The sequence below is a fragment of the Lineus longissimus genome, chromosome 2 (genome assembly GCF_910592395.1).
Source record: "Lineus longissimus chromosome 2, tnLinLong1.2, whole genome shotgun sequence".
Classification (NCBI taxonomy): Eukaryota; Metazoa; Nemertea; class Pilidiophora; order Heteronemertea; family Lineidae; genus Lineus; species Lineus longissimus.
The window spans coordinates 18,288,386-18,315,000 of record NC_088309.1 but is presented as its reverse complement, the minus strand read 5'-3'; the positions used below and the strand labels follow the sequence as shown (position 1 = coordinate 18,315,000).

Sequence of the window (26,615 nt, the reverse complement as noted above, 5' to 3'; positions counted from 1 at the left end):
TTGTCTCTCTAAAATATGACTGTCTTATCGCTGCGTTTGACATTTTATTGTAAAACTGCGTTCTGTTTACCATAATTCTTCTGATTGTGATTATAGAATGATGACAGACATGACGGGGGCCAGTTTATTCCATCATATAAAACATCGACGAAAATGTTAGTATTATGGAGGATGACTTACCATGGACAGCCTTTTCACAAATGTGGCGTCTGCCAGGTCGTGCAAAATATTTGTATCCTTTGTGGCATATTGGGGCTGAAAGGAAATCAAAGACACATGCATAGTCATGCAGGGGCAGGGGGCCTTTCTATGGGGATTTTAGCCGAGTGCATATATTTTGAACGAGAGATAGGGAGTTTTCGCAAACTCGCTATTAAAGCTCTTAATTTACGGCCTAAATATTTGGAAATAGTGTCTTAAGCTTTCCAGATTTTCAAATCTTTTCATTGCGAGGGGGCATTCCATCAAACTCTCTTATCAGATTTTATCAATTTTGGCAGGTTGAGAACTCCTACTCAAAATCCAAGACAATGCCCTGAGGTCTCATGGTTTTGATTGTTTCTCATTTAGTGTTCCCTCGAATATGTCAACGGAATAAACCGATGTAACAATGGAAACACAGTGAGAGAAGTGGTTACCTCTTTCACGATCTCCAACAATACAGGAAACACCGAGAAGTTGCTACTACGCGTCGGGGGATCGTAGTCTAACTATTATTTTAATATGACCACAGCCAACAACTCTCAAATTCTGTGCAGGATTGTTCTCAAAAATTCATTGAGCCAATATTTTGCACGCGCCCCCCCCCCCCCCCCTTAGTATTCGCTAACTTTGGAAGTCGTTTCATTAGGCTGCACTCAATTATGGTTTCACTATTTACTCCCACAAACAAGCAAACCCTTTTTAAGGGGGCTCTTACCTATCTTATGTGTGACACATATCGCTCGTCCATGTACCCTTTTAAGGTGGTAACCCTTGTCGCATTTGTGTACTGTTGACAATAAAATATATAGCTTGGTATATGGGTCTTATATTCTTGATGGTATAATGGGTAGTTTTCAGAACTTGGATCCTAACAACATGGCATCATCTAATCAATAAGGTCTTTTCATAATGTTCTGATGGATCCACTTTGGCACGTGTCGTCGTCGTCATCATCATCAGCTTCTATCGGACTGTTAACTCATTTACTCAGAGTAAGTTGCCTTTTATGGCGTGCTCATTTTGATAGTACTGGGCCTTAGTACAAGAAGCAACAAAATCTCACATTCTACGTTTTAAGATCAAGTTAGTCTAGGTAGTATAACAATGTATAAGCAGGAATAAGTGGTACAAGCAATACTTACATGTTAGCCTCCTCGTGCAGACTGGTTTACGTCCAACTCGGTAGACCTTGTGGTAGCCCATCCTACATGTAGGCACCTTCTTTACACAAATCATTTTCCCTCCGAGAAGCCTTCTCAAACGATAGCCACCCAAGCATTTCGGAACCTTCTTTGTGCAAGCCACCCCTCTACCCGATGTTCGGACCATCTTGAATCCCTTTTTGCAGCGCGGAACCTTCTTCACACAATGAGCTGTCGGCCTGCCTCTACCTTTCATGGAAAATCCTCGGAGACATACCTTCTTATGCTTGATACATATTGGTTTTCGTCCTCTCCTTCGTTTCATTCTGTAGCCCTTGAAGCATTTTTTGTAGTTCCGAAGGCAAGTTGGAGAACCTGATCGCCTGACAGGTCGCCTTATAAGTTTATAAGGCTTCTTACATTTTGGTTCATGCTTGACGCAAATCTTGTATGGCCTAAATCTATATCCTAATTTCTTTCTTAGGCGGTAACCCTTCGTACACTTCTTGATTTTCTTATAACACTCAGCCAGCGTTCCCTTCTTGTACCTCAACTTGTAACCCTTCTGGCAAGTGAACACAGTCTCAAAGACTACCACCTCATTTTCTATTGTTTCTTCAGGGAAGACATAGGTTTTGTGAGTATCCCTGGTCAGGAAGAGCACATCATTTTCCTCAGGGATGATTGGTACCTTCTTTCTTGGTTTCTTCTTCTCAACAGGCCTGTGAAGTTCCTTACGCGTCTCAACACTTGGTACTTTTACTTCTGGTTCTTTCAACTCCTTCGGAGTTTCCTTCTTCTTCAACTTTTTGAGCTTTTTAACAGCCTTTTTGATTTTCTTCACTGCCTTAACAATCTTCTTCACTCCAGGTTCTACCAATTCTTTAGCCGACTCCTGCTTCTTCTCGATTATCACCTTCTTCCTTCTTAACTGTGTTATCTTCTTCTTCACCGTCTTCACTACCTTCTTGGCCTTCTTTATCTTCTTCGTAACTTTCTTCAGTAACTGCTTCTTGACACTAACGGGTAGTTTCTTTTTCTTAATCTGTTTCTTCTGTTTCCTAAGATTCTTAATAATCTTGATCTGTTTCTTCTTGATGACCTTGGCATGTTTCATTTTCTTTACAATCTTCTTCTTCTTCAAAGGTTGTTTCTTTATCCTCTTAAGAACATGCTTCAGTTTCTTCACAATTTTCTTCACATGTTTCTTCTTCCCATTCACCATCTTGATTTTCTTCGAAATTCTCTTCTTGATAATATGCTTTTGCTTTCTAGATATCGCCTTTGATTTTATGACGTTTTTCAAAATCTTTTTCAATTGATGAATTACTTTTTTGGTTGTCCTTAGCTGCTTCTTCGCTGTCTTGAAAGTCTTAATGACCATCTTCCTTAATACCGGTGTTTTCTTCAATTTCTTTGCAATAACAACAAGCTTCTTTATTCCCCTAATTACCCTTTTCTTCGTCTTTTTAATCTTCTTTAATTTCTTTACGATTTTCTTCTTGATGGCAGTTACTTTTGTCTTTCTCATTTTCTTTCTCAGCTTCTGAATAACATTGTTGATGTGTTTCTTTATCTTTCGAATATGTCCGATTCTCTTGATAACGGTCCTTCTGATAACATGTTTCGTCTTCCTGTGGACCTTCACCACATGTTTCTTCTTCTTCTTTAATGTCTTTAATTTTTTCAAAAAGTGCTTTTTCAGAATCTTCTTAATCTTAGTGATAGACTTTACCTTCTTTATCTTCTTGATTACATGTTTCAGTTCGTGAATAGCCTTGAAAATATGTTTAATCACATTCCTGGTGTGTTTGATTTTTTTGACAATATTTTTCGTCTTCCTGAGAACCTTGACCAAATGTTTTTTCCTTTTCTTTAATGTCTTCGCCTTCTTCACAATATGCTTTGTCAGAATCTTCTTAATCTTGGTGACAGTCTTTACGTTCTTTATCTTTTTTAGTACATGTTTCAGCTTGTGAATAGTCTTGGAAATCTTCTTAATGAACTTCTTTGTGTGCTTCTTTGTGACAACATGTTTTGTCTTTCTCAGAACTTTGACCAAATCTTTCTTCTTCTTGTTTAGTTTCTTTAATTTCTTCAAGATGTGCTCTGTCTCAATCCTTTTTATTGCTATTATGTTCTTTACCTTCTTTATCTTCCCGAGTAGGTGTTTTATCTCATGAAGTTTCTTGAAAGTATGTGTAATTGTCTTCCTCATGTGTTTGATCTCCTTGACTACCTTCTTTGTTGCAACATGTTTTGTCTTGCTGAGAACCTTGACCAAATGTTCTTTCTTCTTCTTTAATATCTTCAGCTTCTTTGCAATATGCTTTCTTGCAATCTTCTTTACATTCGTAATCGTCCTTACATGATGTATCTTCATAATTACATGTGTCACATGGTGAATACTCATAGAAATATGTTTTATTACTTTGCTTGTGTGTTTTAGCTTTTTGATAATATGTTTGTTCCTAACAGCCTTTTTCAGTGTCTTAATAGCCTTGTGTGTAATCTTTGGTTTCTTGGTAATCCTTTTCAGTCTCTTCTTCATCGTTTGAATGACATTAATTACTCCTTTCTTGATCTTCTTGAGCTTTTTCATATGCTTCAGAATCTTCTTTCTCAGTATTGTTTTCTTCACGTGGGATATTTTCTTTGTCTTGTGTATTTTCTTCAATAACTCTTTCAGCTTTTTAATGACCTTCTTCACATGTTTCTTCTTTCTTTGAACATGTTTAACATTCTTAATTACTTTCTTAGCATGTTTCAGAGTCTTAATGTGTTTAATGACTCGCTTCTTCTTCTTTTTGATGGTTTCGATTTTCCTTTTAATGTTCTTGGTAAGTATTTTCTTCTTCTTAATTGAAATCTTCTTAGTCTTTTTGACCTTCTCTAAGAGGTGCTTCAGTTTCTTAATGACTTTTTTAATCTTCTTTGTTTTCTTCTTGGCATTTCTTATTTTCTTACCAATCTTGTGAATTGTGAACTTTCTAACCTTCTTGAGAATGTGCTGGACCTTTTTCAGTGTTTTTGTAATCTTCTTAGTCTTCTCCTTTTCAATCTTCAGTTTCTTCACGATGTGCTTTAATCGTAATTTCTTCCTCCTGACTGAGATTTTCTTTGACTTTTTTATCTTCTTTCTCAGGGTCTTCAATTTTTTGGTAACATTCTTGATATGCTTCTTTTCCTTTCTGATTGCTTTGATTGTCTTGATGGTCTTCTTCTTTATTGTATGCTTGATCGTCTTCACCTGTTTAGTTACAACAGTCAATTTTTTCATTGTTACCTTAATCCTTTTTGTGAGTTTTTTCAGGACCTTCTTTACCTTGTGAGTCAATTTCTTTGTCTTAAGGATCTTCTTCACAATTTTTCTCAGTTTATGGGCAATCTTAGCTACATGTTTCTTTTTCTTTATTGCTAGTTTTAATTTCTCTCTCAGCACATGTGTTTTCTTCACCTTCTTAGAAACATAAACAAGTTTCTTGATTACCTTGGTTATCGTTCTTTTGGTCTCTTTGATCTTCCTCAGTTTCTTTAGGATTTTCTTTCTGATAGATGTGTGCTTTGTCTTATTCAGTTTCTTTCTGAGCTTATGAATGAACTTTTTGATATGTTTCTTTATCTTTCGAACTTGTTTGATTCTATTAATAACCTTCTTTCTGATAGCATGTATCGTCTTCCTGTGAACCTTGATCACATGTTTCATCTTCTTCTCTAATATCTTCATTTTCTTCACGACATGCTTTGTCAGAATCTTCTTAATCTTGGTGACAGTCTTTACAATCTTCACCTTTTCGAGTACATGTTTAAGTTTGTGAATGGTCTTGGAAATATTCTTAATTGTCTTCCTGGTGTGCTTCTTTGTGACAACATGCTTAGTCTTTCTCAGAACCTTGACAAAATGTTTCTTCTTTTTCTCTAATTTTGTTACTTTTTTCAAGATGTGCTTTGTCTCAATCCTCTTTATCTGGCTGATGGTCTTTGCCTTCTTTATCTTCCTGATTAGATGGTGTAGCGTGTGAAGAGTCTTGGACATGTGTTTGATTGTCTTCCTGGTGTGTTTAACCTTCTTGACAACCTGCTGAGTGACAACATGTTTCAATATCGTTATCACTTTGTGTGTGATCTTTCTTTTCTTGGTGATTCTCGTCAGCTTTGTCTTCAACCTTTTGATGATTTTTTTCACTGTCTTCCTAGTCTTAATGAGCTTTTTCAAACTCTTAACAACCTTCTCTCTCAGTATTTTCTTCTTCTTGTGAGATATTTTCTTCTTATGAATTTTCTTCAATTTATGAGCAAGCTTCTTGATGACCTCCACCACATGTTTCGTTTTCTTTGTTGCAAGTTTAATCTTCTTGATTAATTTCTTAGCATGTTTCAGTTTGTTGATGTGCTTTTCAACTCGCTTTTTAGTCTTTTTGGCAATTTTGATCTTCTTTTCAATCTTCTTTGATAAGATAAGCTTCTTCTTAATTGAAATATTCTTAGTCTTTTTGATTTTCTTGAGCAGATGCTTCAATTTCTTTATTGACTTTTTGATGGTCTTAGTTTTCTTTATGGTCTGCTTTATTTTCTTAATGATCTTGTGAGTTGTCACTGCCCTGACCTTCTTGACAACATGTTTCAGCTTCCTTATTGTCTGAGCAATCTTCTTTATTGTTTTCTTTACAATCCTTAATTTCTTCTTAATATGTTTCAGTTTTGTTTTCTTCCTCCTGATAGAGATTTTCTTTGACGTCTTGATCTTTTCTATCAGAGTCTTCAGTTTCCTGATTTCATGCTTTACATGCTTCCTTTTCTTTTTGATTACTTTGATTCTCTTAACAGCTGTTTTCTTAATCGTATGTTTGATCTTCTTCACATGCTTAATTGCAACAGTCAATTTCTTTTTTGATTCTTTAATCTTTCTTATGATTTTTTTCAGTGCCTTCCTCACCTTGGGAGTCAATTTCTTAATCGTGTGGATCTTCTTCAAGTGTTTTCTCATCTTCTGAACCTTTTCAACAATATGCGTTTTTTTCTTTATGGCTAGTTTCAAAACCTTCTTAAGTGGTCTCTTCAACTTCTTTTTAACTTGAACAAGCTTCGTAATAACCCTATGAAGCCTTTTCTTGGTCTTAACAACCTTCTTTAATGTTGTCAGGACTTTCTTCTTGATTGATTCCCTTTTAGTCTTCCTCAGTTTTACTCTTAACTTATGGATGACCTTCTTGATGTGTTTCTTTATCTTTCGAATTTCTTTGGTTCTCTTGATGACCTTTTTTCTGATAATATGTCTCGTCTTCCTGTGAACCTTCACCACATGTTTCTTCGCCTTCTTTAATGTCTTCAATTTCTTCAAAAAGTGCTTTTGCAGAATCTTCTTAATCTTGGTGATAGACTTTACCTTCTTTATCTTCTTGATTACATGTTTCAGCTTTTGAATAGCCTTGAAAATATGCTGAATCACATTCCTGGTGTGTTTGATTTTTTTGACAATATGTTTCGTCTTCCTGAGAACCTTGCCCAAATGTTTTTTCCTTTTCTTTAATGTCTTCGCCTTCTTCATAATATGCTTTGTCAGAATCTTCTTAATCTTGGTGACAGTCTTTACGTTCTTTATCTTTTTGAGTACATGTTTCAGCGTGTGAATAGTCTTGGAAATCTTCTTAATGAACTTCTTTGTGTGCTTCTTTGTGACAACATGTTTTGTCTTTCTCAGAACTTTGACCAAATCTTTCTTCTTCTTGTTTAGTTTCTTTAATTTCTTCAAGATGTGCTCTGTCCCAATCCTTTTTATTGCTATTATGTTCTTTACTTTCTTTATCTTCCCGAGTAGGTGTTTTATCTCATGAAGTTTCTTGAAAGTATGCGTAATTGTCTTCCTCATGTGTTTGATCTCCTTGACTACCTTCTTTGTTGCAACATGTTTTGTCTTGCTGAGAACCTTGACCAAATGTTCTTTCTTCTTCTTTAATATCTTCAACTTCTTTGCAATATGCTTTCTTGCAATCTTCTTTACATTCGTAATCGTCTTTACATGATGTATCTTCATAATTACATGTGTCACATGGTGAATACTCATAGAAATATGTTTTATTACTTTGCTTGTGTGTTTTAGCTTTTTGATAATATGTTTGTTCCTAACAACGTTTTTCAGTGTCTTAATAGCCTTGTGTGTAATCTTTGGTTTCTTGGTAATCCTTTTCAGTCTCTTCTTCATCGTTTGAATGACATTAATTACTCCTTTCTTGATCTTCTTGAGCTTTTTCATATGCTTCAGAATCTTCTTTCTCAGTATTGTTTTCTTCACGTGGGATATTTTCTTTGTCTTGTGTATTTTCTTCAATAACTCTTTCAGCTTTTTAATGACCTTCTTCACATGTTTCTTCTTTCTTTGAACATGTTTAACATTCTTAATTACTTTCTTAGCATGTTTCAGAGTCTTAATGTGTTTAATGACTCGCTTCTTCTTCTTTTTGATGGTTTCGATTTTCCTTTTAATGTTCTTGGTAAGTATTTTCTTCTTCTTAATTGAAATCTTCTTAGTCTTTTTGACCTTCTCTAAGAGGTGCTTCAGTTTCTTAATGACTTTTTTAATCTTCTTTGTTTTCTTCTTGGCATTTCTTATTTTCTTACCAATCTTGTGAATTGTGAACTTTCTAACCTTCTTGAGAATGTGCTGGACCTTTTTCAGTGTTTTTGTAATCTTCTTAGTCTTCTCCTTTTCAATCTTCAGTTTCTTCACGATATGCTTTAATCGTAATTTCTTCCTCCTGACTGAGATTTTCTTTGACTTTTTTATCTTCTTTCTCAGGGTCTTCAATTTTTTGGTAACATTCTTGATATGCTTCTTTTCCTTTCTGATTGCTTTGATTGTCTTGATGGTCTTCTTCTTAATCGTATGCTTGATGGTCTTCACCCGTTTAGTTACAACAGTCAATTTTTTCATTGTTACCTTAATCCTTTTTGTGAGTTTTTTCAGGACCTTCTTTACCTTGTGAGTCAATTTCTTTGTCTTAAGAATCTTCTTCACAATTTTTCTCAGTTTATGGGCAATCTTAGCTACATGTTTCTTTTTCTTTATTGCTAGTTTTAATTTCTCTCTCAGCACATGTGTTTTCTTCACCTTCTTAGAAACATAAACAAGTTTCTTGATTACCTTGGTTATCGTTCTTTTGGTCTCTTTGATCTTCCTCAGTTTCTTTAGGATTTTCTTTCTGATAGATGTGTGCTTTGTCTTATTCAGTTTCTTTCTGAGCTTATGAATGAACTTTTTGATATGTTTCTTTATCTTTCGAACTTGTTTGATTCTATTAATAACCTTCTTTCTGATAGCATGTATCGTCTTCCTGTGAACCTTGATCACATGTTTCATCTTCTTCTCTAATATCTTCATTTTCTTCACGACATGCTTTGTCAGAATCTTCTTAATCTTGGTGACAGTCTTTACAATCTTCACCTTTTCGAGTACATGTTTAAGTTTGTGAATGGTCTTGGAAATATTCTTAATTGTCTTCCTGGTGTGCTTCTTTGTGACAACATGCTTAGTCTTTCTCAGAACCTTGACAAAATGTTTCTTCTTTTTCTCTAATTTTGTTACTTTTTTCAAGATGTGCTTTGTCTCAATCCTCTTTATCTGGCTGATGGTCTTTGCCTTCTTTATCTTCCTGATTAGATGGTGTAGCGTGTGAAGAGTCTTGGACATGTGTTTGATTGTCTTCCTGGTGTGTTTAACCTTCTTGACAACCTGCTGAGTGACAACATGTTTCAATATCGTTATCACTTTGTGTGTGATCTTTCTTTTCTTGGTGATTCTCGTCAGCTTTGTCTTCAACCTTTTGATGATTTTTTTCACTGTCTTCCTAGTCTTACTGAGCTTTTTCAAACTCTTAACAACCTTCTCTCTCAGTATTTTCTTCTTCTTGTGAGATATTTTCTTCTTATGAATTTTCTTCAATTTATGAGCAAGCTTCTTGATGACCTCCACCACATGTTTCGTTTTCTTTGTTGCAAGTTTAATCTTCTTGATTAATTTCTTAGCATGTTTCAGTTTGTTGATGTGCTTTTCAACTCGCTTTTTAGTCTTTTTGGCAATTTTGATCTTCTTTTCAATCTTCTTTGATAAGATAAGCTTCTTCTTAATTGAAATATTCTTAGTCTTTTTGATTTTCTTGAGCAGATGCTTCAATTTCTTTATTGACTTTTTGATGGTCTTAGTTTTCTTTATGGTCTGCTTTATTTTCTTAATGATCTTGTGAGTTGTCACTGCCCTGACCTTCTTGACAACATGTTTCAGCTTCCTTATTGTCTGAGCAATCTTCTTTATTGTTTTCTTTACAATCCTTAATTTCTTCTTAATATGTTTCAGTTTTGTTTTCTTCCTCCTGATAGAGATTTTCTTTGACGTCTTGATCTTTTCTATCAGAGTCTTCAGTTTCCTGATTTCATGCTTTACATGCTTCCTTTTCTTTTTGATTACTTTGATTCTCTTAACAGCTGTTTTCTTAATCGTATGTTTGATCTTCTTCACATGCTTAATTGCAACAGTCAATTTCTTTTTTGATTCTTTAATCTTTCTTATGATTTTTTTCAGTGCCTTCCTCACCTTGGGAGTCAATTTCTTAATCGTGTGGATCTTCTTCAAGTGTTTTCTCATCTTCTGAACCTTTTCAACAATATGCGTTTTTTTCTTTATGGCTAGTTTCAAAACCTTCTTAAGTGGTCTCTTCAACTTCTTTTTAACTTGAACAAGCTTCGTAATAACCCTATGAAGCCTTTTCTTGGTCTTAACAACCTTCTTTAATGTTGTCAGGACTTTCTTCTTGATTGATTCCCTTTTAGTCTTCCTCAGTTTTACTCTTAACTTATGGATGACCTTCTTGATGTGTTTCTTTATCTTTCGAATTTCTTTGGTTCTCTTGATGACCTTTTTTCTGATAATATGTCTCGTCTTCCTGTGAACCTTCACCACATGTTTCTTCGCCTTCTTTAATGTCTTCAATTTCTTCAAAAAGTGCTTTTGCAGAATCTTCTTAATCTTGGTGATAGACTTTACCTTCTTTATCTTCTTGATTACATGTTTCAGCTTTTGAATAGCCTTGAAAATATGCTGAATCACATTCCTGGTGTGTTTGATTTTTTTGACAATATGTTTCGTCTTCCTGAGAACCTTGCCCAAATGTTTTTTCCTTTTCTTTAATGTCTTCGCCTTCTTCATAATATGCTTTGTCAGAATCTTCTTAATCTTGGTGACAGTCTTTACGTTCTTTATCTTTTTGAGTACATGTTTCAGCGTGTGAATAGTCTTGGAAATCTTCTTAATGAACTTCTTTGTGTGCTTCTTTGTGACAACATGTTTTGTCTTTCTCAGAACTTTGACCAAATCTTTCTTCTTCTTGTTTAGTTTCTTTAATTTCTTCAAGATGTGCTCTGTCCCAATCCTTTTTATTGCTATTATGTTCTTTACTTTCTTTATCTTCCCGAGTAGGTGTTTTATCTCATGAAGTTTCTTGAAAGTATGCGTAATTGTCTTCCTCATGTGTTTGATCTCCTTGACTACCTTCTTTGTTGCAACATGTTTTGTCTTGCTGAGAACCTTGACCAAATGTTCTTTCTTCTTCTTTAATATCTTCAACTTCTTTGCAATATGCTTTCTTGCAATCTTCTTTACATTCGTAATCGTCTTTACATGATGTATCTTCATAATTACATGTGTCACATGGTGAATACTCATAGAAATATGTTTTATTACTTTGCTTGTGTGTTTTAGCTTTTTGATAATATGTTTGTTCCTAACAACGTTTTTCAGTGTCTTAATAGCCTTGTGTGTAATCTTTGGTTTCTTGGTAATCCTTTTCAGTCTCTTCTTCATCGTTTGAATGACATTAATTACTCCTTTCTTGATCTTCTTGAGCTTTTTCATATGCTTCAGAATCTTCTTTCTCAGTATTGTTTTCTTCACGTGGGATATTTTCTTTGTCTTGTGTATTTTCTTCAATAACTCTTTCAGCTTTTTAATGACCTTCTTCACATGTTTCTTCTTTCTTTGAACATGTTTAACATTCTTAATTACTTTCTTAGCATGTTTCAGAGTCTTAATGTGTTTAATGACTCGCTTCTTCTTCTTTTTGATGGTTTCGATTTTCCTTTTAATGTTCTTGGTAAGTATTTTCTTCTTCTTAATTGAAATCTTCTTAGTCTTTTTGACCTTCTCTAAGAGGTGCTTCAGTTTCTTAATGACTTTTTTAATCTTCTTTGTTTTCTTCTTGGCATTTCTTATTTTCTTACCAATCTTGTGAATTGTGAACTTTCTAACCTTCTTGAGAATGTGCTGGACCTTTTTCAGTGTTTTTGTAATCTTCTTAGTCTTCTCCTTTTCAATCTTCAGTTTCTTCACGATATGCTTTAATCGTAATTTCTTCCTCCTGACTGAGATTTTCTTTGACTTTTTTATCTTCTTTCTCAGGGTCTTCAATTTTTTGGTAACATTCTTGATATGCTTCTTTTCCTTTCTGATTGCTTTGATTGTCTTGATGGTCTTCTTCTTAATCGTATGCTTGATGGTCTTCACCCGTTTAGTTACAACAGTCAATTTCTTCATTGTTACCTTAATCCTTTTTGTGAGTTTTTTCAGGACCTTCTTTACCTTGTGAGTCAATTTCTTTGTCTTAAGAATCTTCTTCACAATTTTTCTCAGTTTATGGGCAATCTTAGCTACATGTTTCTTTTTCTTTATTGCTAGTTTTAATTTCTCTCTCAGCACATGTGTTTTCTTCACCTTCTTAGAAACATAAACAAGTTTCTTGATTACCTTGGTTATCGTTCTTTTGGTCTCTTTGATCTTCCTCAGTTTCTTTAGGATTTTCTTTCTGATAGATGTGTGCTTTGTCTTATTCAGTTTCTTTCTGAGCTTATGAATGAACTTTTTGATATGTTTCTTTATCTTTCGAACTTGTTTGATTCTATTAATAACCTTCTTTCTGATAGCATGTATCGTCTTCCTGTGAACCTTGATCACATGTTTCATCTTCTTCTCTAATATCTTCATTTTCTTCACGACATGCTTTGTCAGAATCTTCTTAATCTTGGTGACAGTCTTTACAATCTTTACCTTTTCGAGTACATGTTTAAGTTTGTGAATGGTCTTGGAAATATTCTTAATTGTCTTCCTGGTGTGCTTCTTTGTGACAACATGCTTAGTCTTTCTCAGAACCTTGACAAAATGTTTCTTCTTTTTCTCTAATTTTGTTACTTTTTTCAAGATGTGCTTTGTCTCAATCCTCTTTATCTGGCTGATGGTCTTTGCCTTCTTTATCTTCCTGATTAGATGGTCATGTTTAAGCTTGTGAATAGTCTTGGAAATATTCTTAAGTGTCTGTCTGGTGTGTTTGATTTTCCTGACAACACTCTTTGTGACAACATGTTTTGTCTCCTTGATAACCTTGATCAAATGTTTTTTAGTCTTCCTTAATATGTTCAATTTATTCGAGATGTGCTTCTTTGCAATTTTCTTCATCTTGGTAATAGTCCTTGCCTTTTTTATCTCCTTGAGTTCATGTTTCAACTCGTGAACAGTCTTAGTAATATGTGAAATTGTCTTCCTGGTTTGTTTGAGCTTAATGATAACATTTGTTGTAACAACATGTTTCAGTGTCTCAACGACATTGTGTGTGATCTTGTGTTTCTTTGTAATCCTATGGAGTCTCTTTCTTGTTGTTTTGATTACATTTATCAATCTTTTTTTATTCTTCCTGAGCTTTTTTAGACCGTTCAATAGCTTCTTTCCCAGGACTTTCTTTTCCTTATGGGATAATTTCGTTTTGTGGAGTTTGGTCAATTTGTGAACAATATTCTTAATGACCCTCTTCACATGTTTCTTTTTCTTTATGGCAAGTTTAATCTTCTTGATTACTCTCTTTGCATGTTTCAGATTCTTGATGTGTTTTTCAACTCGTTTTTTAGTCTTCTTGGCAATATTGATTTTCCTTTTTATCTTCCTTGTTAAGAGTATCTTCTTCTCAGTTGAAATATTCTTAGTCTTTCTGATTTTCTTAAGCAGATGTGTTAGTTTCCTTATCACCTTTTTGACCGTATTCGTTTTCTCTATTGTTTGCTTAATTTTCTTAATGATCTTGTGAGTTGTCACTCTCCTGACCTTCTTGACAACCAGTTTCAGCTTCTTTATTCTGTGATCAATCTTATTCACCTTCTCCTTTACAATCCTTAATTTCTTCTTAATATGTTTCAGTTTTGTTTTCTTCCTCCTGATAGAGATTTTCGTTGACTTCTTGATTTTCTCTATCAAAGTCTTCAGTTTTCTTATTACATTCTTGACATGCTTCCTCTTCTTTTTGTTTACTTTGATTCTGTTGACAGTTGTCTTCATAATCTTATGTTTGATTTTCTTCATATGTATAGTTACAACAGTCAATATATTTTTTGCCTTTTTAATCTTTTTTGTGAGTCTATTCAGTACCTTCCTCACCTTGTGGGTCAATTTTTTAGTCTTACGGATGTTCCTCACCTGTTTCCTCAAATTGTGAACCTTTTTAGCAATGTGCGATTTTTTCTTTATGACAAGTTTCAACTTCTTGCTGAATGACTTTTTCAACTTTCTCATAACATGAGCCAACTTCTCGATGACCCTATTCAGCCTCTTCTTGCTCTTCTTAACCTTTTTCATTTTCTTCAGGATTATCCTCCAGACAGATTTATTCTTGGTCTTCCTCAATTTCAATCTCAGCTTGTGGATGACCTTCTTGATATGCAGCTTTATCCTTCTGACTTTTTTGGTTTTCTTGGCAACCTTTATTCTAATATCATGCTTAGTCTTCCTCTGGATTTTGATTAAATGTTTCTTCTTTTTAGTCAGTTTTTTTAGTTTTCTCAAAATCAACTTTCTCCTGATTTTTTTCTGTGATTTGGTAATAGTCGTTTTCTTCTTTATCTTCTTGATGACAAGTTTCAGGTGGTGAATAACATTGACTACATGATCTATGTTTGTCATAATGTGTTTTAGTTTCTTGACAACATGCTTCGTGACAACATGTTTCAGTGTTGTGATTACGTTGTGGGTAAGTGTTGGTTTCTTGGTAACCTTCCTCATTGTATGTTTAATTAATTTAATGACATTTTTAATGACTTTGTTAGCTTTCTTTTTATGCTTCTTTGCTAATTTCAGTTTCTTCAGGATCTTTTTCCGTCGGGATAGTTTCTTTGTCTTCTTCAAAATTAGCCAGAGTTTGTAAATGTGCTTCTTGATGTGTTTCTTCTTTCTCTTTGCAAGTTTAAGGTGTATATAAACTTTCTTTAAATGATTGAGTTTCCTGAGCTTGAAAATCAAATGCTTCTTCTTTTTCTGAGAACGCTTGATCGTCTTTTTAATATTCGTAATCAATAATTTCTTACTGCTTATAGACAATTTCGTGGACTTTTTAATGCTTCTTACAACATTTGTCAGCTTATGAATGAGTACCTTAGTGAGATGTTTTGTCTTCTTAATGTGCTTAAGGTTTTGCGTCAGCTTTTTCTTTAGCGTCATTACCTTTTTAATTCTCTTCATCGTTTTCTTGATTGCCCTTATATTTTTAACAACATGTTTCTTTGACTTCTTTGCAATTTTCAACTTCTTTTTGATTCTCTTCAAAAGTATTTTCTTGTTTGTCAGCGAAATGTTCTTCTTTTCGGTTTTCTTTACCAAACGTTTCAAATGAAAAATTAAGTTGTTTTTTAACTTTGTTTTCTTCTTCAGAATTTTCAACCTCATTTTAGCAATATGGATCTTCTTCTTTTTAAGCAAACTAAGCTTAACCAGTCTGAACAGCCACAAGAGTTTTTTAAGTGGTCTCTTGTGACTTCTTGCAAATTTAATTTTCCTCCAGAGATTGAACTTAATCTTTCTCAATTGGTGAATGGAGAGTGTCAAATAATATTTTGCTTTTTGTACCTTTTCCTCTTGTTCTTTTCTTTCTGCTGGGCTTTCTAATTCCTTTGGTGATTCTGGCAGCTTTTGAGGCTTCTTCTTCACTCTCTTCGTGGGTCTCTTCTTCAGACCATGGTTCCTGTCCTTCACTAGAATGTTTTTAAAAACTTGATATTAGCATTTATGTGGTCATAGAAACAGAATTTGTTATTTATCTGTCATTTGCGTAAAAAGCGGCTAAATTAAGTTAAACAAATTTTTCAGCAGCAAATTATCACTTGTTGATTAATCACAATTAACTAAATCCTGCCACGTTTATTTTTCTCTGTGTGTTTAATCATATTGCAGTATTTGGTTATTATAATCAGAACGTGTTCGTATTTTAAATTCGCCTGGAAGCTGGGGTCAAATTTACGAAAGGTGACTGCATTAACTGAATGACCGATTGATATCAATCGAATAAGTTAGTACCTGGACCTTTACACAAAAGGGTACCCATTTGATGCTTTGATCGTATACATCTTTCACATATTTCAGAATAACAATGTCGTCCCGCTACAACTACATGTACTATCATTGAACAAATAATTCGCATCTAAACAATGTCGAACTAAACTACATAGTTTCAACAATAGTTTGACTTACATAACTGAAGGAAGAGGTATCTAGTGAGCCTTGCCAATTTAATGTTACGTCTTCTCATACGTATGAGCCCTCGCCTGCCAAAGAACTTCAAATAGAATCGTGACTTTAATGCACGGCCAATTGTGTAGGGGTACAGCTGGAAGTGGTGTTTCCTAAGCTTCCTAACAGCCTTCCTGAATTTTTTTAATGTCTTGTGACCACGTATTGGACTACCAGTAAGTAGGAATACGCTCTTGATGGCATAAGGACGGCCGTTCTTGGGGTGACTCTTTGCTATCCTCTTCAAGGCGTGTGGTATATTTAGCCCTTTTCCAATATACCGCAGTCGTCTGACGGCTTTGATGAAACGCCGGAGGCTATTATATTGGCCAAGGCGTATGACCTTCCTGGTTCGTTTCTTATTCGAGATCAACCATACTGACGCATGAGTGTTGTAAAAGCCAAAGGGTCCAAACTGCTTCAGTATATGTGGGACGACTCTCTTGAAGAAATTAAAATTCTTTCGACCAGTTCTTTTTGAAGCATCAATGAGGAAGTATACATCATTCGGAACTAAAATGAAAACAATATGTTTTTCAAATTACGTTTCTCATTATTCTGTTCGTTATAGCACCAATAGGAGCATATTCATTTCTTCTGCCTACCATTACCACGAAATGTATTTTTATGTTTTGATATCTTTTTGCTGTTTTAATACTGGTGAATGGTAAGAAACAAGTATCATTGCATTTAGCACAATACTGCATTGCTTGTGCTGCCGAGACGGATAATAGGGAGTTTTGGCAAAGCTCCCGAAACCTCTACGAGAACGCCAATCCACTTGTTTGACTTCGTTATCTGCAGGAGGTCAAACAATGAGATAGGTGTTCACGTTGTGGTTTCGGGGGATTTGCGAAAACTATTCGAACATCCCAACTGGTCCATTCTAAAAGCAACATATATTTATCTATATTTTCAAAATAATCTATTTCTAATGGCTTTATAAGAAGTAACATTATATTTGCATTTCACGAAACAACAGTATTGAAACTATTACATTGACGATTCATTTCATTGCAACTCCTTTTCATTTTATTGGAGAAAGACTTGCGTAGTAAGAAACGTCAAAAGTAATAGATTTTATACCGCTCAGTAAAAAGATAAACTTTTAATCTTTAATTCTAATCCAACAGATGAATCTCATAAAGGATTATAATTACCGTTGTAGTAACTAACTTGAACCTCGGTCCTGAGGCAGATCTTTTCACCCTTTTTTACGACAGGTTTAAATCCTTGAGGACATCCCGTGACCACAGTTTGTGAGCAAATGAATCGGTTACCGTCCTGCAACATTTGGAATCCGTCGGGACACTTATTCATCTCTTTACTCTCGCAGAGCTCTATTCCATTCTGCTTCACTAGATTATAACCTGGAGGACAGTTCTCTACGATGGTCTCCGTGCAGACATCTTCGCCGTTCTCTTTCGTCAACTGGAACCCAAGTGGGCAGGCTTCCGTTTCAGTTTTCACGCACATTTCTTGTCCGTTTTGTGTCAGTGGTTTATATCCCTTGGGACATGGCTCATAGACAGACCGCACGCAGACAAGTTCACCATTCATCCTAGATTCCTTATAACCCTTAGGACACTGCTCTACGCAGATATCCTTGCCATTCTCATTGGAATTTTCGTATCCAGGAGGACAGGGCTGTATGCAGACGTCTTCTCCATTTTCTATCTTACTCACGTATCCTGCAGGGCAGGGCTGGATGCAAGAGCTCTCGCCATTACTTAGGACGTGTTTGTAACCCGCCGGGCAAGGTTCAGTAACAGTCTCTTCACAGACCTGCTTACCACCTTGGTAAGTGAGTTTGTAGTTTGGAGGGCATCCACCGGTGGTGATGCCACCTGCTGGAAAATAAATCAGAACAGTCATAAAATGAAAGTAAGTGTTTTTAAAACTTCATACTCATAAGAAACGCTTCGGCATTGGCATTTCGTTTCCAAGGGGCTATTAATTGGAATTAGCTTGGAATTTTCGATGTATTTGATGTTTTAAACATTTTATGAAAATAAGCTAAGATCTTACCAAATGCTAGATGTAGTCTAGCGGGAATATGGATCAGATGGATGTTCCGAGTTGTGATCTTGTGCACATTTTGTCTGAACAATCTAAAGTAGATGTTGTCAAACTTAGCTCTGCCGATGGTGTATGGGAATACTGAGATTCCTGCCTTCTTGACACGTCTCGCGACTCTTCTGAGTTGCCTTCTCCGGCGGCGACCTCTGACTGGACTTCCGGTGAGCAAGATGACTGACTTGTTGTCGTGCGGGCGTCCTCCACGGCGGCGGCGGAAGGTAAAGCGTCGCATCCTGTTCAGGGCTCTGACCAAGTTGGATCGACCACCCCTGAACCGGATTCTCCTTACCGCTCGAATGAATTTTGGCAATGAATTGAACGAATTTAAATGGATGACTTCTTTACACTTTCTCGAGACGACCCGCACGCCAACATGGGCTCCTGGACCACCAAAACTACCAAACCTCTTTACAAAGTCGATAATAATTCTCTTGAACATGTTGAAGTTTCGTCGGCCCGTCGCCTTCGATGCATCTAACAAGAACAGTATGTCCTGCGGTATTCCTGCAAGGGAAATGTGATAAAGTGACTTCATCAATCGAGAACTGCTTAAGGTGTGTTTCAGCGACCAATACTAGCACGTCTGAAGAGTTCTCATTCAGGTGATTTTTTTCCCTTAAAACCTGAAGACTCATATCGATCTTCTTCAAATGCGTACGACAAAATCCAAACACAATGGCAGCGTTCATGTTCGACTGAGAATTCGGCAAGAGAGTGAAGCTTCCAGTGCTTTTCAACTACTATTTTATGTACATGTAATTTTCAAATTATTTACTGCGCAATAAAACAAAAAAAATTGAGTTGCTAATAAAAAGTGGCTCTTACCAGTAATAACCGATTCTGTAGTTGTCTCAGTACTTTCCGACGATAATTCCGAACTCTCGCAAAAACTTTTGCCATTTTTCTTGACCTCTGTGGATCCTGGTGGGCACGAACTCGTAATTGTCTCAGTCGTGGTCTCCTCCGAAGTACTCTCGCAAATACTTTTGCCATTTTTCTTGACCTCTGTGGATCCTGGAGGACAAGAACTTTCGGTCGTTATCTCAGTCGAGGTCTCCTCCGAGGTACTCTCGCAAAAACTTTTGCCATTTTTCTTGACCTCTGTGGATCCTGGTGGGCACGAACTCGTAATTGTCTCAGTCGTGGTCTCCTCCGAAGTACTCTCGCAAATACTTTTGCCATTTTTCTTGACCTCTGTGGATCCTGGAGGACAAGAACTTTCGGTCGTTATCTCAGTCGAGGTCTCCTCCGAGGTACTCTCGCAAAAACTTTTGCCATTTTTCTTGACCTCTGTGGATCCCGGAGGGCAATAGCTTGTAGTCGTTTCCTCGGTGACTGTACTAACGCAAGTCGTTTCTCCATTTATAGTGGTTGCTGTGGAACCCTTTGGGCACGACGACGTCGTTACGACTTCCTCGCATGTGGTTTGACCATTCTCATTTACCGCCTTGTAACCAGGTGGGCACGAACTCGTAATTGTCTCAGTCGTGGTCTCCTCCGAGGTACTCTCGCAAAAACTTTTGCCATTTTTCTTGACCTCTGTGGATCCTGGTGGACAAGAACTTTCGGTCGTTATCTCAGTCGAGGTCTCCTCCGAGGTACTCTTGCAAAAACTTTTGCCATTTTTCTTGATCTCTGTGGATCCCGGAGGACAAGAACTTTCGGTCGTTATCTCAGTCGATGTCTCCTCCGAGGTACTTTCGCAAAAACTTTTGCCATTTTTCTTGACCTCTGTGGATCCTGGTGGGCACGAACTCGTAATTGTCTCAGTCGTGGTCTCCTCCGAAGTACTCTCGCAAATACTTTTGCCATTTTTCTTGACCTCTGTGGATCCTGGAGGACAAGAACTTTCGGTCGTTATCTCAGTCGAGGTCTCCTCCGAGGTACTCTCGCAAAAACTTTTGCCATTTTTCTTGACCTCTGTGGATCCCGGAGGGCAATAGCTTGTAGTCGTTTCCTCGGTGACTGTACTAACGCAAGTCGTTTCTCCATTTATAGTGGTTGCTGTGGAACCCTTTGGGCACGACGACGTCGTTACGACTTCCTCGCATGTGGTTTGACCATTCTCAGTTACCGCCTTGTAACCAGGTGGGCACGAAGTCTTGGTTTCCGTCTCGGTACAAGTGATTTCACCATTCGCCGTGGATGCTTGGTAACCTGGCGGGCAACCACCATTGTCCCCACCTTAATCACAAAATAAAAAGGACCATGCCAAATCATTGGAATAATATTGGAATCATTTAAGTAATACGAGTATTATTACCAGCCCAGAAAAAATCGAGGCTGCTAATTTTTCATGTTTTCGGCAAAGTATGGTTGCTCCGAACATACCATGACTTACGATCAAGTTATTTTCGCAAGCTTTATCAAGGCGACCCTCTTTAGTCATTAACGACGGTAGATCGAAATTTCTTAAATCTGCTTCTGTACTTCCATTCGTAAAAGGAATCAGGAAACCTTCAAAAATCGCTGAAATATCCTTAAGGACTTTCGAACTTTGTTGTCTATAACGATGGTGAAACGTGCCTACTAGTTTTATGGAAGGGAAATCTTGAACTATGATTTAACTATGAAGTCGGGCAACAAGGATTGATTTCAAAGTGTACAGCTTATGTTGTATTTTCTAATACAAGGAGATCAGAAAATTACGAAGATACGGCCATAGTCTCAAACCCCATTTGCAGGCAAACATTCAATGGCAGTAACCATTATAGAAATCATCCATTCATGATGAGTAGACGAAGTCTAACCTTGATTACATGTGTGTTACGTCGCGTAGGTGTTATTTCTCGAAAGACGTACCTTATGATCACATTACCAATGGAGACCATTATATTCGCTTACATGAAAGATAACGTCTTGGGCATTTTCGAGAATTGGTCAATTTCGATCTGATTTAAATTCATGACCAATGCATGAATATTCGGTCACCTCCAAGATATTTACTATCAATACCAGTAGTAAGTAGTAAAAAAGCATAAGTAAAAGGTATATTTCGGAATGCATAATCTTTACCTTTTACTTCAAAGTCGATACTTCTACGAGACTATTCATTACTTGTTTATAACTTTGATGTCAGTCTATTCAGAGGCCTGGACAGAGGTTGTATAAGCTTACTGATGATGTGCTTAACTATTGTACGACAGCTTGACTATTTTGTTATTTCTTTCGAAGTAGTAAAGTCTATTGACGATATGCTAAAACTGGTAAATACTTTTTACTTGAAATCTATAGCCTCATTTCATTCCCCGAAAAGCAGTGAAGCAGTGAAATCAAAAATCAGATTGGACTGATTGGACGGGATGTTGGTATTTTGACATGATACTTCGTCTTCTTTTTCAAAACATTCATTAGTGTTGCCATTTAAAGAATTATGTCCGTTGTGCTTGACTTCCAACGTTAGTCTGGAGCTACCTTGGGATTTTGAAGTATTTACTACAAAATAGGTAGTATTTACTTCATTTTATGTATTCCGATTGACGTATTAACTATTTTTTTAGCACAACATTAGATTGGTAAACACCTTTTGCTTCGGCTACAATTTTCAAGTAAAACGTATTTACTAGTTTTTATGCATATCACCACATATCTCAAATGCTGAGCTGTCCAGTACAACTATAGGGTTCGATCCCATCGAGAATACACAATTTTTTTTTTTAATTTGTAAACTGATTGGGCGGATGTCATATGATGTATTTCTTACCTGCTGCTTCGAGGGCGGCGGTCACCAACACAAAAAGGATGATGAACTGCTTTGCAGCCGCCATCTTACTTAGGACTTGGTAAACTGGAAAGGATTGAAAACCTATCAATGAAAGCAGGCACATTGTAATCTGCACGATCTTGCCTCATCAAGCTCCAACTGTCCACCCTAACTTGCCGCACTTCTGGTTGTTGAGATCATACGACAGCGTCATGTTCTTGGAGCTCATTGTTAGTCCAGGCTCCATGCATGTCCAAAAGGTATAAAAAGCAATTTTAGCTGCATCCCCTTGTAAACCGGCCACAAAACTGTGCATTTTCGGCCATTTCGTGATTGCGAGTGGTGTTCTTTTTGAAAGTACATGCATATACATGTATTGTATAGCACAATATTGCAATTCAAATCTGTCAAGAGAAGTGTCCTCTTGTTGCGCGATCGTCAACGACCACCCCGGCACAAACCGGTTTTACCCGCAGACGAGAGATATTTCTGTCGTATTCATAGCAACGATTATAGTCGCAGGTCGAGGAGACGAGCAGGGGGTGGGAGAGAGGGGGGAAGAGGTGTGGTGACAACAAACAGATGGGTGCCGGGAGTAGGCAGGGCAATGGAAATCCTTTGTGGCATGATGAAATTGAGGGGCACAAGGAACTCTCAGGGTTGATGGATAATCCAATCCATTTGCCTCTCAACTTCGCCAGGCCACAAAGGGGGTAATGGGTATATTGAGTAGAAATTTCAAATGTCCGTTGATACGAAACCGAGTGCTTAATTGGCTTTTGTGTTTGTCGGGAGGGTATATTTGAGCCGTTAGCTTTTATACATGTCATAACTACAGAGAGAACTAATATGAATATCGCCACAAAAGTGTCAACTAAGGTGTAAACAATGGGTAGATGGAAGGTCGCCCAATCTGATGTCAGCTTTAATCGAATGTTCGCAACTTGTCACCATTCACCATTCGCCATTCTCCACTAGCCACATTTTGTATTCTCGCAACACGGCCGAAGTGGAAATAGTTATAGAAAAAATATACTGCCTGGGTCTCAATCCACAGTTTCATTAAATCCATCAGACGTGACGTCAAACCATTGCCTGGTCTGACACACAAGGCATCACCCAGATGCTTCACATTTTTATGGAGGCAGAGTCATAAGGAAGCAATCTGAGGCACTTTCGGTGCATTTTATTGGCTTTGATACCAGTAGGTGGTGCCACATTTGATAGCACCCAGATTCAATGAGGCAAAAATATTTAAGAATTTTGCCAATTTGGCACCCCATAAACTCGGGGGGGGAATATTCTGACACATATGGTTAGCACCATGAGATAGGCAATTTAATGTACATTCAAATTTTCGAAAAAAAATCCGGGGTCTATTCGTCCGTTGAAGTAGGAATACCCAAAAACGCACGTGTCATTTTGGCGGGAGAATGCATGATGTACCACGCTCTGTGTCACTAAACGCCCTAGCCGCATCACGAAATCATTGCGCCCAACGCATTTTGGTTGATTGGAGGCAAATCTCTGTTGCTCTAACTCACTCAACCTGTTCTGCACAATAAACTAACTCGATTGGTAGACAAAGCAAGGCCAATTAAAAGGAACACACCGTTTTTATCCGAACTACAATTAATAGGGGATGGACACTTTTGGCCGATTTTGAAACTGTGGAGTGAGGATGAGAGGGGAAGATACAGTTCATTATAACTGTCAACTGTGTTAATAATTAATTGAATTTCCACCTGTAGTTACAATTTTCAATGAATGACAATGCCCTGTTATTCATAACTTTTTAAATGTCCACCTGTTGTGAGCCCGTCTAAATAAATATGATGAATGGGGGAACCATCTATTTTGAATAGGTACCCCAATATTGGGTAGTACAGACCTAGTAACGTTACAGTCTCGGGCAAAGTAACGCCTCTTTGGACCTGCGCATAGGTACATGTACATGTTTGCACACATAATACACGTCGTCCTCGTGAATACAGGTGTAAAAGGAATGGACGTCCTAGAAATGCAGGACCCCCTACCATAGCTGTGTATTGTCAACGAATGTGGTTAATGGTTTGGTTAGTATTAGCTACATAATCTTCAACAAAGGAACTCGGCGACTCTATTCACTTTAACAAAAGTATCGGACTTAGATTCCGAGGGGACTTGCATTTCTTTTACACCGGTATTGGGTGCCCTTTTGTAGAGGACTCATGGGGTGCCATATATTGCATGTATTATAATTGGCTATTCAAAACGCCATGCAGTGTTATTTAAATTTTATTGTCTGCACAGGTCGTCACAGTCATTGGCTAAAGATCTGTAAGCCACACTAGCGGGTATTTCCAACGTTTGGTTAGTCAATGTTCCAGGGCGGTATGAGAAGCGGCGCTTTGCAGATTGTGCATGACACGTCACAATAAAGGCGGGACCAGGGCCTACTTAGTCCTACTGGTAACCTTTTGTGGACCTCCGAAATGTATAGTCCTACCTTTATAGTACAGGCTACCGGTATTCACGAGGACATCCCGTTCTTCTAGTATGAATTATCATGAGAAGTGCTTTGAAATCGAAATGTGAAAAAAATATCAAATATCATAGCCTTCTCTAATAATGTCGATATAGAAAATGTAAAACCTTAAATATTACACGTTTTCAGTGTATGTGATATTGTCGTTGAGGTTTAATAATTTTGATAGTTTTTTTGCACGGAGTGTAAATATTACACGTTTTCAGTAGATGTGATATTGTCGTTGAGGTTTAACAATTTTGATAATTTTTTGCACGGAGTGTAAATATTACACGCTTTCAGTATATGTGATATTGTCGTTGAGGTTTAACAATTTGATAGTTTTTTGCACGGAGTGTAAATATTACACGTTTTCAGTAGATGTGATATTGTCGTTGAGGTTTAATAATTTTGATAGTTTTTTGCACGGAGTGTAAATATTACACGTTTTCAGTATATGTGATATTGTCGTTGAGGTTTAATAATTTTGATAGTTTTTTGCACGGAGTGTAAATATTACACGTTTTCAGTATATGTGATATTGTCGTTGATATTTAATAATTTTGATAGTTTTTTGCACGGAGTGTAAATATTACACGCTTTCAGTATATGTGATATTGTCGTTGAGGTTAAATCATTTTGATAGTTTTTTGCCCGGAGTGTAAATATTACACGTTTTCAGTATATGTGATATTGTCGTTGATATTTAATAATTTTGATAGTTTTTTGCACGGAGTGTAAATATTACACGCTTTCAGTATATGTGATATTGTCGTTGAGGTTAAATCATTTTGATAGTTTTTTGCCCGGAGTGTAAATATTACACGTTTTCAGTATATGTGATATTGTCGTTGAGGTTTAATAATTTCGATAGTTTTTTGCCCGGAGTGTAAATATTACACGTTTTCAGTATATGTGATATTGTCGTTGAGGTTTAATAATTGTGATAGTTTTTTGTACGGAATGTAAATATTACACGTTTTCAGTATATGTGATATTGTCGTTGAGGTTTAATAATTTTGATAGTTTTTTGCCCGGAGTGTAAATATTACACGTTTTCAGTATATGTGATATTGTCGTTGAGGTTTAATAATTTTGATAGTTTTTTGCACGGAGTGTAAATATTACACGTTTTCAGTGTATGTGATATTGTCGTTGAGGTTTAATAATTTTGATAGTTTTTTGCACGGAGTGTAAATATTACACGTTTTCAGTATATGTGATATTGTCGTCGAGGTTTAATAATTTTGATAGTTTTTTGCACGGAGTGTAAATATTACACGTTTTCAGTATATGTGATATTGTCGTTGAGGTTTAATAATTTTGATAGTTTTTTGCAGGGAGTGTAAATATTACACGTTTTCAGTATATGTGATATTGTCGTTGATATTTAATAACTTTGATAGTTTTTCGCCCGGAGTGTTTACCGTTTGAGGTTAACACACTCAATCATGCCGACAAAACACTAAATATTCAAAGGTGTAATAAGTTTTGAAGCTAGGCATGCACTCTTAGAAATAAGGTTTTTCAGCTTTTGAAAAACCGTTGAGGGTTTTTCAGCCAACACACCGCAGAGGTTTTTCATGGAAATGACAAACCCACTGAGGTTTTTTACAAGCATAAACACGTTAAAGGATCATTGGCATTATTAAGGGCAATATCACCCAGCTGTCGGTTGCCCCGTCAACTCCTATTCAACATGCAAGTAGTTTCCATTGACAAATTGCACAAAAAAAGGAAAAGTTCAAAGTCTGTCTGAATTATCACGCTTTTCCGATGTTAACTCCGATTCGACCCTAGTTAGCTCTCCACGCGTCGACCCGTTCCGCGTTTAACGATGCACTAGTAAGGCGTTTCCTGGAGTAAGGGTCTTGATGTTGATATGAATTTTTCTTACGTCTGATTACCCCGCAACTGCGACGATAAATGGAAATGATGTTGCGTCTTGATAGCGGGGTGACGCCGTGAACTCGGATTCGCGCCCGAGGACTTGTGCTTTAAAGAAATAACGAATAACACGTTTTTCTACTATCTAAGAGCTGAAACAAAAAAAAATGGAAAAGCATCACGTTTAGAAAAATAGTTTACTGATGGACCAGAGGAAGAACCAACATACTACAATAAAAAGCAAAAAAGCAGGGGCCGGGGTTTTCAGTCCTCTGTGCATGTTTCTGTTGGCAGGAAAACCTTAAAAGCAATTTTTCAAAAGCTCAAAAACCTGTGTTGTAGAATCTGATTGCCATCCCATCCTTTATTTGAACTACTAAAACAAGAAAAAGAAAAAGCTGTCGATGGAGACAATGCAAAACATTAAAAAAATTGTCATCAATCAGGCGCCTTGACGAATATGACATCTGTTATTCAATCAACAACATATTTAAATGCACCAAATGT

General features: G+C 36.6%; 1 protein-coding gene across 1 annotated transcript in view; it reads right to left on the bottom strand.

Moving 5' to 3' along the window:
• The window catches only part of LOC135482986 (uncharacterized), a 37,931-nt gene extending 16,152 nt beyond the window's left edge, over positions 1–21,779 (bottom strand). The window contains exons 1-8 of the mRNA XM_064763472.1: positions 21,716–21,779; positions 18,838–20,196; positions 17,962–18,516; positions 17,094–17,783; positions 15,895–16,446; positions 1,347–15,398; positions 920–991; positions 181–255 (exon numbers count right to left, since the gene is read on the bottom strand). Of these exons, the coding sequence (XP_064619542.1) occupies positions 181–255; positions 920–991; positions 1,347–15,398; positions 15,895–16,446; positions 17,094–17,783; positions 17,962–18,516; positions 18,838–20,196; positions 21,716–21,779 (17,419 nt within the window). The remainder of the gene's footprint in view (positions 1–180; positions 256–919; positions 992–1,346; positions 15,399–15,894; positions 16,447–17,093; positions 17,784–17,961; positions 18,517–18,837; positions 20,197–21,715) is intronic.
• Positions 21,780–26,615: the final 4,836 nt, after the last annotated feature.